The sequence below is a fragment of the Trichechus manatus genome, unplaced genomic scaffold (genome assembly GCF_000243295.1).
Source record: "Trichechus manatus latirostris isolate Lorelei unplaced genomic scaffold, TriManLat1.0 scaffold00092, whole genome shotgun sequence".
Lineage (NCBI taxonomy): Eukaryota > Metazoa > Chordata > Mammalia > Sirenia > Trichechidae > Trichechus > Trichechus manatus.
The window spans coordinates 6,710,755-6,721,446 of NW_004444028.1; the positions used below are offsets into that span (position 1 = coordinate 6,710,755).

General features: G+C 52.9%; 1 protein-coding gene across 1 annotated transcript; it reads right to left on the reverse strand.

The window, feature by feature from the left end:
• Positions 1-257: 257 nt before the first annotated feature.
• PSMD2 (proteasome 26S subunit ubiquitin receptor, non-ATPase 2) lies at positions 258-9,742 on the reverse strand. The gene is made up of 21 exons (XM_004382274.2): positions 9,447-9,742; positions 8,948-9,004; positions 8,061-8,225; positions 6,902-7,023; positions 6,506-6,730; positions 6,059-6,217; positions 5,769-5,913; positions 5,530-5,590; positions 4,954-5,100; positions 4,678-4,784; positions 4,353-4,480; positions 4,088-4,175; positions 2,808-2,970; positions 2,580-2,681; positions 2,248-2,393; positions 1,964-2,047; positions 1,564-1,732; positions 1,377-1,471; positions 1,057-1,183; positions 705-823; positions 258-598 (listed from the first exon to the last, which is right to left on the reverse strand). Exons 1-21 carry the CDS (start codon positions 9,576-9,578, stop codon positions 416-418), a joined length of 2,724 nt encoding a protein of 907 aa, XP_004382331.1. The 5' UTR covers positions 9,579-9,742; the 3' UTR covers positions 258-415.
• Positions 9,743-10,692: the final 950 nt, after the last annotated feature.

Genomic DNA, 10,692 nt, shown 5'->3' on the forward strand with positions numbered 1-10,692 from the left:
TAGTTTGTGTGTATCCATCTCCTAGAAAGAAGATCCACTGCATCCATCAGATTCTCAAGGTTTATTCTCCTAAACATAAGCCACCGTTTTAAGGCAATCAAAACAGAACAAGATCAGGAAGGATGGGAAGGGGGTAAAGGGGCTTGGTTCCTTCCATTCAGGGCGGAGTCCCTGCTAGCCTAGGCTCAGAGCTGCTCTGAACACTCCTACCCCAGTCCAGCCTCCAATCATGACATCCCAGAAAAGAGACAGAGAGGGACCTTGGAGATAAAGGTCTTTATTCAACGAAGTTATCTCACTCAGTAACAAAAGAACAGGAGGTAACAATTCCCCCAAAGGTCTGGAGCAGTGTCCACCCTGCAGCAGGAAGCACAGCCTGCTAACACAGCTGCAGGTTGGGGCCCCTGACGGCCACTTAGAGGTCATAGTTAGGGTTCTTCCGAAGGATAACAAAACCTTCCAAAATGGGAGTGACAGGAAGAAACTCCTCAGTAGCCAGTTCTGCCCGCTCCCCATGGGCCAACAACACCGGGGTTGTATGTGTCTGGAACCCCGTGATGGTCTTAGGCTTGCCGGCCTGGCCCACCACATCCACTGCCTGTAGGGTAAGAAAATGGAGATGAAGGGACCCCAGACAGAGCAGCACTGCCCACACGCATCCTCTCAGTACAGCCCGAGCCCCCCGGCCCTCGTCAACCCCTCACCTGGCCCACGCGGACGGACACTGGCAATGGCCGCAGCTCCTCATCGAACGTGACCAGCATCCGGGGCTGCATGGCGGCCACCAGCCCATACAGTACATAGTGCGATTTGCCTAGGATGACTGAAGGAAGCACAGAGGACAGCCAGGGTCAGAGTCAGGGCAGGTTCCTCTGGCCCCTCGGGCACAGACACTGGGCTCAGCTCTTCATTCTCAACAGAAAATCTCCCTTTGGGGCAGATCGGAAGTGCGGGAGGCCCAAAGGACCCCAGGAACTCAGAGTGGTACAAAGCTAGTGGGGGTCCTGGCCCTGAAATATCGAGGCGGCCCTGGCAGGGGTGGAGACAGGCACTCACTGCTGCGGACGTCCAGGAAAGAGACGAGCACGGTGAGCAGTCCAGCCACGGCCACTTGACTCATGAGCTGCCGGTCACTGTGGTAGGGGCAGAGGGTGAGCGTGCCCTTCCCTAAATGTGTCAGGCCCTGAAAAACAGTGGGGCCTAAATGAAGGTGGGGAGTCACACCTGAGGAGAGGAGACATCACCTGAACCAGCCACAAAGAAACCCCACAGCTCGCCCGCGTCTGCCCTTCCACATCCCCTTCACGTCACCACAAGCTCCCCTTCCGTCCTTAGACACGTCCTTGGCACACTAAGGAAAAGAGCTCTTTCTTCACCTGTGCCAAGCGCACCATGAAGAGGTTGTTGGGGTCCTTGGCATGATACTGGGCCAACTGGCGCAGCATCGCAGCCAGACGAGCGTTATTGGTACCTGGAAACGTGAAGCGTTAGAGAGGCTGGCAAACAGGGCCTCAGATCTTCCCCCAATCTGCCTGGGATCTAGAATTTCTGACGGTTACTCACCACTGCCCACCATGCCCATGGCAAAGATGGAGTTATAGGAAACTTCTGGATCAGCATCATGAGAAAACTTGCTTAGGGTATCCAGGATGTTGAGTCGTGGATTTGAGACAGAAATCAGGGCCAGTGCCAAAGGGACAGCCCGCCGGAGGGTGGGCTCCCCATATCTCAGCTGGTGATAAAAGCAAACAATGAGGCTATCGGGGAAAGCAGGTGAAAACGAGGAGCTCGGATACAGGGACAGACTGATGGCTAAAAGGGGGCCTTAATCAAATTTGGTAGAAAGGGTGCTTCAAAAAGGCCATTTTCTCGTCCTCCACTGAGAAAGCCTGGCAGGAGTCTCTGTGGGGAACTCCGGGCCATCAAAGCCACTGCACTGCAGTCATCTTCATCCCAAACTCACCAAGTGGCCAAAGGTTCGCAGCGCCATCTCTGCACCAATCTCCTCCCCCATGGCGATAAGGGCGATGCCCAGCACAGCCACTCCCTGCAACCGAGGAGGCCGCAGACACCAGTGAGCTCCAGGAACAGAGAACACCCGCCCCCCTTACACAGAACCCAGTCCCGTGCTACATCAACACCCAGTGATACGCAGAGGGGTGTTCAGACAAAACAAGCCCAGCTCCCTTGGTCCCCCGCGAGCCTGTCTCAGAGCCTTCCTCGACGTGCACTCAAGGCCCACATAACCTGATGTGCTCCCATGTCGGCAGGGGCCTCCTTCTTGTCCTTGTCCTTCTTCTCCTTCTTGTCTTTATCTTCCTCCTTCTCCTTGGAGTCAAAGTGCTCGCTACAGATGTGGAGCAGCTGCTGCACCTTCAGCACGTTCCCCGAGCCTGCAGCAGGTGCGAAGGGGGAGAAGAGGGAGAGATGAGAAGGCACCAAGGAAAACCTCACTCTGAGGGTAGTGGAAGCTGAAAGAATCAAAAGCAGATGAGAATGAACAAGAAGAGAAGAACACCCTGGAAGAAGGCTCGAGAGAGAGGGGAGAGCCACTGAGGCAGCACAACAGAGGCACAGACCTGCGTAGGCGCACACATCCACCAGTGTGTTGGCAAAGCTGCGGAACGGCTCTGACACAACCTCCAGTGCCGCCAGGATGGCCTCGATGGCCTCGCCCTTCCCTGAACGACAGATTGAAGGGGTCAAAGGATGCTTGCTCCCTGGCCAGCACAGCCTGATGCATAAACCCCCGCTGCTGGATCCAGTTACTGTCAGCCCTTTGCCCAACCAGAGAAGCAGGCCCTCACCCAGGTGGTTGAGGCCCAGTCCGAGAGGGAGCCACCGGGCGTAAGTGTCCTTGAGCTCAGTCTCTGACTTCTCCATGATGGTCTGAAGGATGGTGGAAGTGACATCTCCATTGCAGGAGCCCACTGCTATCATTCCACAGGCCAGAGCTGTCACACCTGCCACCTAGGAACAGAGGTGAGTTACTAGAACACCTGTTTCGCCCTTCCAGAGAGCTGATGCCTGCCGTCCGCCGTGAGGCAGCCTCACTAACCACATCAGACAATGACTCCTTTCTGACGGCAAGTCAGAACAGCAGTGACCGTCCGCTGAGTACCTACTACACCTGGGCATTCTGCCACTTGCTTTGCATGCTATTAGCATCTAATCCTCACGAGACAGGTCCTACCGTTCTTCTTTTACTGATGAGAAAAATGAGACCTAGAAAGATTAAGTTACTTGCTCAAGATCACATAGTTAATAAGCAGACGTAGCACGATTTGAACTCAGGTCTTTCTGACTCTAAAGCCTGCTATATATATCCACTACTAAAAAGACTCTGCAAAGTTAAGAAAATTTAAGGCTGGTGAAAGACTAAAACACTCAAGAACCACCCAGCCCAAGCTGGGTAAGTTACACCTCACTCTGGTTGGTGTATTTCTCATGGATCCCAAAGGCAGAAACTCAATGCCAGAATGTTAACCTTCTATCACAATGGAATGGGAGAAAAATGTAAAACAAAATTCAAATTCACAAAAAAAGATGACCAGACTTGTTGGTCTGACAGAGACTGGGGAAACCCCAAGAATATGGCCCTAGACACCCTTTAACTCGGTACTAAAATCACCCCTAAGTTCACTCTTCAGCTAAAGATTAGACACATCCATAAAACTAACAATAAAATGTCAGGAACATGCTTTGTGGCTCATGTGCACAGGATTAAACGGGCACACCAACCCAAAAGCAAAGACGAGAAGGCAGGAAGGGACAAGAAAACTGGAGGAATAGGAAGGGGAACCCGGGCTGGAGAAGGGGAGAGTACTGATACATCGCAGGGCTGGCAATCAATGTCACAAAACAATCCGTCTATTAAAAATTGTTTAACGAGAAACTAGTTTACTCTATAAACTTTCACCTAAAGCAATCTGAAGAAAAAACAGTTAACTCTTTCGCCCCAACATCACCTGAGGCTCAGAATGCCAGTTCCAAGAGATTTCACTGAGGTAACACACCCCCTACAGACACACTTTTCTACTCAGAGCTGTTTTCCTACTTACTTCAATGGCCAACAGCCTCTACCCACCTCCATGTTGGACTTGGAATCTCCCATCACAGGCAGCAACAGCGTGAGAACGTCTTCACGGTTCGAGCCAGCATAGGCCAAGCCCAGGCTGCAGAAGCCAGGGAGAGGCGGCCCGCCAATGCACACCCGGGCACAGGGCGGGAAAAGAACAGGAGGAAGGCAGGTCAGTCAGTCAGCACTTCAACCCACACTCAGAAGAGCCAGTTCCTGATCTCACAGAGCTCACAGGCTGTGCGCTGCCCGAAGGAGAAGGGAGAAGCCTTACCCAAAGATGGAGCCCAATCTCATGGTGTTGCTGTTGTGGAGAACGTAGTCTGACAGCAGTGCCAGAGCGGGGTCACACTCGTTCCGCACCCCAGAGTTCACAATGCCACAGGCCAGGAGGGCTCCTGACTGCAAAGGGCAAACAGATTCCACTCTCGGACCACTCCACCGCTCTCCCCACAAAGGATGCACCGTGGGCCTCACTGCCACAGCCCACCTTAACTGGAGTTAAAACAGGGTAGACCTGACCAGTGAAAGGCAGGCACTGCTGGGCCCTGAAATGCGGGAGGGGGACGTCCCCACTAGTGAGCTGTGCCCAGACCAACCTTGATGTAGTCCTCGGAGGAGTACAGGTACTTGTCAATCTGGGTAAGGCCACCATCCACATCCCACAGCAGAATCATGCCAAGAGACGCAGCTGCACTCAGCATTCCTGTACCAAGGAAAAACCCATCCGTCTTCCAATGGCCCTCCCCAGAGAACACTGTCCCAGAGTGCCCCCCGAGGAACTGCACGGGGCCCTTGTCAGGCAACGTACAACCCTAGGAGGACAACAAGAGTAGCCAAGGTGACAGGAAGGCAAAGGAGGCCCAGAAGGATACCATGGTCCTTGTTCTTGTACAGCCATTTGTTGCCGTCATCGGTCAGCAGCTTGTCCTGGCCAAAGGCTGCATTCACGAAGCCGTTCACAAAAGAGGAGGCTAGGTTCATGCGGGCAGAGTCCACCTGAGAGCCACTGCCCCCAAACCCTGCACGGGAGGGAGAGGAAAAAAGACAGGCTAGAGCACGGCAAGAAAGGAACACGGCATGGCAGCCAGGTCTCTGGTCCTGGGCTGGCCCCTCAGGAATCGCTACCTGTGCCCCCAAGCAGTGACTAGAGAAAAAGCACATGTGAATCCCGAGCTCTAAAGGATCAGCGTGTTGGGTCCAACCATCATTCCCAATAAAAACCAAACCAAACCCACTGCCGTCAAGCCGATTCTGACTCATAGCGATCTATAGGACGGAACAGAACTGCCCCACAGGGTTTCCAAGGAGCGGCTGGTGGATTTGAACTGCCAACCTTTTGGTTAGCAGCCGAGGCCTTAACGACTGTGCTACCAGGGCTCCTCATTTCCAACACAAGAGGCATAATTACCCATCCTCTGATCTGCCCGCATATGGAGACAGCTACTCACTGTTGTTCTCGAGGTGGGTTTTGTAGATGTCATCAGGCACCTTGGGCTCCATGATGTCCAGCTGAAGAGAAGGCAGAAGGTCACAACTACTACCCCGTCCTTCCCCCGTGGTCCCTTCTGGAGCCTGCTGAATGGGAACTCTAACCCGGGAAGTCTAGTCAGAGGCACAGTTGGGGAGGCGAAGTGCCAAGTAGAATTACAACCAGAGAGACTGGCTGGAGAAGGGCAAAGCGCCTCACCTCCCGAGCTAAAGCCAGAAAGTTGCTGTTGAGCTGTACGTTTGACATGATCTCCGTCAGGTCCTCATACTCGTCTACATCTTCACTCAGCTCCAGGAACACCCCGTGTCGGCCTAGCATGAACGCCATCTGCTTCTGCACTACCCTGCGGGAGAAAGCCATCACACCTGCTCAGCCTCCATCCACCAAATCAGAAACTGCCCCAAACCAGAAACTGCAAGTCCCAGCTCTTCACGCAAACGCCCACTGGTGAGCTCATCGCGTCCTCCACCAGCTTCCTCCCCACGCACACGTCCTTGCAGGAGGTAAAGATGTCTTCCACCAGCTCCATGTCGTTGAGCATCAGCGCCAATCTGAGCGCCTCAGGGAAGCGGCCGAACTTTCGGAACACGCCCAAGGCACAACGCAGCAAGGCAGAGTTCTCCGGCTCGGGCACGTAATTCACACAACTGCAAAGGAAACAGTAATAAAGGAAACTGAAAGTACCAGGTGCTCGTTCACTCCGTTCAATTTTCTCACCCAGAATATACACTGAATGCCTACCATGAGCCAGGCACTGTCCTAAATGCTGGGACTATTAAGGTGACACAATGTTTCTGTCCCTAAGCTCACAGACATCAACAGACGAACTACAGCCTGATGCAAGCCTTGAAGCACAAACCCAGGAGAGGCAGCACGCTGAGGAAGGAGTGCTGGGGAGGGCAGGCCTGCCACCCGCCCCTACTGTGCTTGCTCACCTGGTGAGATAAAGGCAGACCTTCGCGTATGCATTCTCGTCGATGTCCTTCTCCAGCATATCCACCTGCTCAATTTCCATGAGCAAGTCACAGGCTTCATGCTCTGCGTTGTGGGCCATGTTGTAGGGGACAATCTCCTTCACCAGGGTCAGCAGTGGCTCCCGCTGTGCCTTCTCTGCCTCATCCAGCTCCTGCCACTCCTTAGCCACCTCTCCCGCCAGATGCCTACGAACAGGCCCAGACCATTAAAGGGGCAGAGCATGGGAAGCACTTCCCTGTGGGTTAAGGAATTCAGTGTTCTGGGAAACTCTAAGTACACTGGTACTCCAAGACAGAACTCAGAATTCTGCCTCAGACTGCCCTCTCCCTCAGAGTCCTCAGAAGCAAAGCTCTTACCTGACATACTCGTGACCCCAGGATGCCAATTCCTCCTGGGAGCCCACTAGCCGATACTTGAGGCACTCACGCTCCCCACTCATGGTCATGGCCAAAACGGAGATGATGTCGGCTGCAAAACGCTGCAGAAAGATCAGTCCTTTGAGGTCAGATCCAACGGTCCAAGGGAAAGGGAGTGTGACATTATGGAATCCCGATCACTGTCGCTGCCCTCAAAATTAAGTGTTAGCCACATACCGGTCTCTGTACTAGAGATTTACACGTTCTCTAAACTAAGCCTCACAATGATCTAAGGTTGGTGCTGCTGTTTTTCTTTTCAACCGACATGGCTGAAGGGTGGGAAACAAAGAGCAAGAACGGAGAAAGATGGCACTCTGAGTTTTAGTCTAATTGCAGTAATAATCTATTACACGGTTTTAAGCGGAACACAATCTAGAAAGATCACTATAGCTGCTATATAATACACTGTTTACGGGACAGGGCTTCGAACCAGTTTGCTCCAGTTCGAACCCCAGCCGAGAATTTGCACTTCCATCCCAGATGTACTGAATCACAATCTACAATTTAACCAGATCCCCGGGTGATTCTTATGCACAGTAAATTTGGAAAACCACTGCTCTACTAGTGGTTGTCAGAATTGGTCCCTAACCAGCAGCATCAGCATCACCTGGGAACCTGCTAGAAATGCAAATTCTCAGCAGGAGTTCGAACCAGAACAGAACCTGTTGGAAGCCCTGGTAAGAGATCAAGGATAAAGGCCATTTAGGAGGCTGCTGCGGTAGTCAGGTAAGAACTGAAGGTTTCCTGGATTAGGGTTGTACCAATATGTGGACAAGTGTCTGAACTGCGAGCATATTTTTGAGTTAGAACGGATATGCAGGGGATATAAAGGTAATAGAAAAATCAAGCTTAGACATAGATTAAAAATAGGTCATGCTAATGAAATCCTAAGGTCCAACATAAATGACAGAAACAGTGTTTACTGAAAAGCTGATCCTCCTCTTTCAGCTCTCATGTGGGTATTCTGACTGTGATGAGTTCTGTTCAACTAACTCAGGTCTTAGGTCTATCAGGCTTCCGGTGACTCGTCGTCAGCCCCAGAGCCTAGAGGAAAAGAATTCCTAAACGCGACCTCCACCAGCTTCTGAAACAGCTTTACCTTATTCTCCCCAGGGTCCATGTTCTCATAGATTTCCTTCAGTTTGCCATAATGTGGACGCAGAAATTTGAGAGGTTTGGGCACTGAAGTCATAGAAGTTGTGGAAGAACGAATCTGCCTCCGCAGTTCCTCCAGGGCTGGTCGGTACAGGGACGTGTCCTTCTCCTGATCAGGATACGTTAGGGTTCAGACAAAAGGGAGTCACATCCCTCCAAATCCTAAAACCTGTTGCCATCTAGTGGATTCCAACTCAAAGTAACCCTATAGGACAGAGCAGAACTGCCCATAGCATACGGTTTCCAAAAAGCAGCTGGTAGATTCGAACTGTCGACTTTTTGGTTAGCAGCCGAGCTCTTAACTAGTAGCCATGAGGGCTCCCCAAGTCATAATACAGAGGTATTAAATTAACAAATCTTCCAGGGAAGTAACTATCTCATTTATCTGTGATTTGCCAACTCCCTGCACACTGCCCCCCCCCACAAAAACAAATGACCTCGGTTGAGTTCGACAGCTCTGCTTCTCCTATAAGAGAAAGCTACAAACTTTTTCATGTATCATTTCCAACTCTTCCCTCACAACATCAATCACAGTCAACCAAACCAAACCTATTGCCATCGAGTCAATTCCAACTCACAGCGACCCTGCAGAATAGAACTGCCCCATCGGGTTTCCAAGGAGTGGCTGGTGCATTCCAACTGCTAACGTTTTGGTTAGCCACCAAGCTCTTAACCAGTGCACCCCCAAGGCTCCATCATCACAACAATCACCCTGAGATACAGTCTACTTTTGCTCACACTTCACATAGGAGCTATCACCTCAAACGGAATAAAGCACACAAGCGGGAAAGATCCTCATGTGCACCCGCTTAGGATCACATCACGACTCACCCCCAGTCGCTCCACGAGCATCTCCAGTTCATCCTGAAGTTGTTTGTCCTCCTCAGACTGGAGGGTTGGGGGAAGAAGCTCATCACGACAAGGAACCCCAATCACATCCTCCTCCCATTCACCCTGGGGCAGGTGGTGGGAGCCTGCCGCCGTAGGAGGGACCAGATGGACGAGGAAAAGAGAGCGGGAATGGGGGAGACCCTGGTGGGAAGGCAGCTTGGCTTCTGGGCCAGGCTCCGTGTGAATGCCGTTCTATGAAATGTGGACAATGACCCGCCCGACCCCACCTCGCGGGGCGGTCGCGAGGGCTGGCGGCGAGGGTGACAGCGCGGGGAGGCGGAGGAGGGGCAGAGAGGCGGGGGGCCGGGAGCCCCGAGGGTCGCCCCATCCGCCCTCTCCAGGGCGCAGTGGGGCCGTTGGGAGTCGGGCCCGAGGCCTGCGGAGCCGCCGTGACTCAGCCCCGCGGCCTCCTCGGCTGGCTCCCGGAGCCGCGCCTCACCAGCTCCTGCTCTTTGTCCTTGTCCCCAGCATCCCGCCGCTCCTTGCCGCTCTGCTTCTCGTCCGCGCCGCCGGGGGCCGTCACTGGGGGCTGCTGGGACAGCGGTCCCTTGTCCCGGCCACCCTCCTCCATAGCTCACCAGCCGGACCTGCCTCTGCCGCCGCCGGCCCGCTGCGCGCGCACCTCTCGCCCCGCCCCGTCTCCCAGGCGGCCTCGCGCGCGTGGGCTGAGATGCTCCTCCTCCAGAACCCGCCTCCGACCGGAAACGCAGCGGTCAGCCTGGGTGCTCCGCCTCCTCCAGAGCCAGGCTCAGACCGGAAACGCCGCGAGGAACGCCTGCCCTCTGACCCCGCCCCCGGAAGCCGGGTGAAAACTACCATTCCCAGCATCCCGCACGCCGTAGATGCCGCTCCGAATCCGCCGTGGGAGCTCTCCGAACGCCGCCGTCTGGGCTGTGGATTTCCTTGCCCTTAGGTTTGTTTCCTCAGAGCTGTGTGAATAGTTCGCACATTGACATCACAGTTGGCTGCGTGGTGCGACAAACAAGAAAGATTTTGAAATCCAGGACGCTCGATGGTCACATATGTGAAGTTGGTGTATTATATGTCTACCCGCCCGTTGAAGGAGAGTGCGCTAATATCATCATGAGAGTGTAACTCCATCTTAAATCTTTTTGAGAACCTGGTGAAGTAGAAATCAATAAAAATCCTATGCTGCAGTGCCAACTTCTGGAGCTAAAAGCAGAACAAGACAAGGTTTTTGCTCTCGGTCTGGCGTTTGGTCTCCCGCTTCCCTATTGTGATTTCGAAAATGTGTAACTGACACTTTGTCAGGAGTGCTTTTAACTGATCATGTGTAATTCTCACAACTTTTTGAGACTGATGAGAGTTTTGTCCATTTTACCGAAGAAACTAAGGCCCAGAAATATTATAATAATCAGCCGTCACATAGTAAGTGGTAAGATCAGGATTTGAACCTTGATTTTTCTGTTTTCAAGCCCTTGACTGCTTCAGGTAAACCCCAAAGTTTCGTCTTCAGCTTGGCCATATGTGGGCCGTGTGTGTGGTCTAGAAGGTACGAAAAAAGGAAGTAACTCTTCTTCATCTGGTACCACACTCAGCACTTGACTTGGATTATGGGTTCTGATGCATTAAAGAAGCCCTGGTGGTGCAGTGGTTAAGAGCTCGGCTGCTAACCAGAAGGTCGACAGTTCAAATCCACCAGCCGCTCCTTAGAAACTCTACAG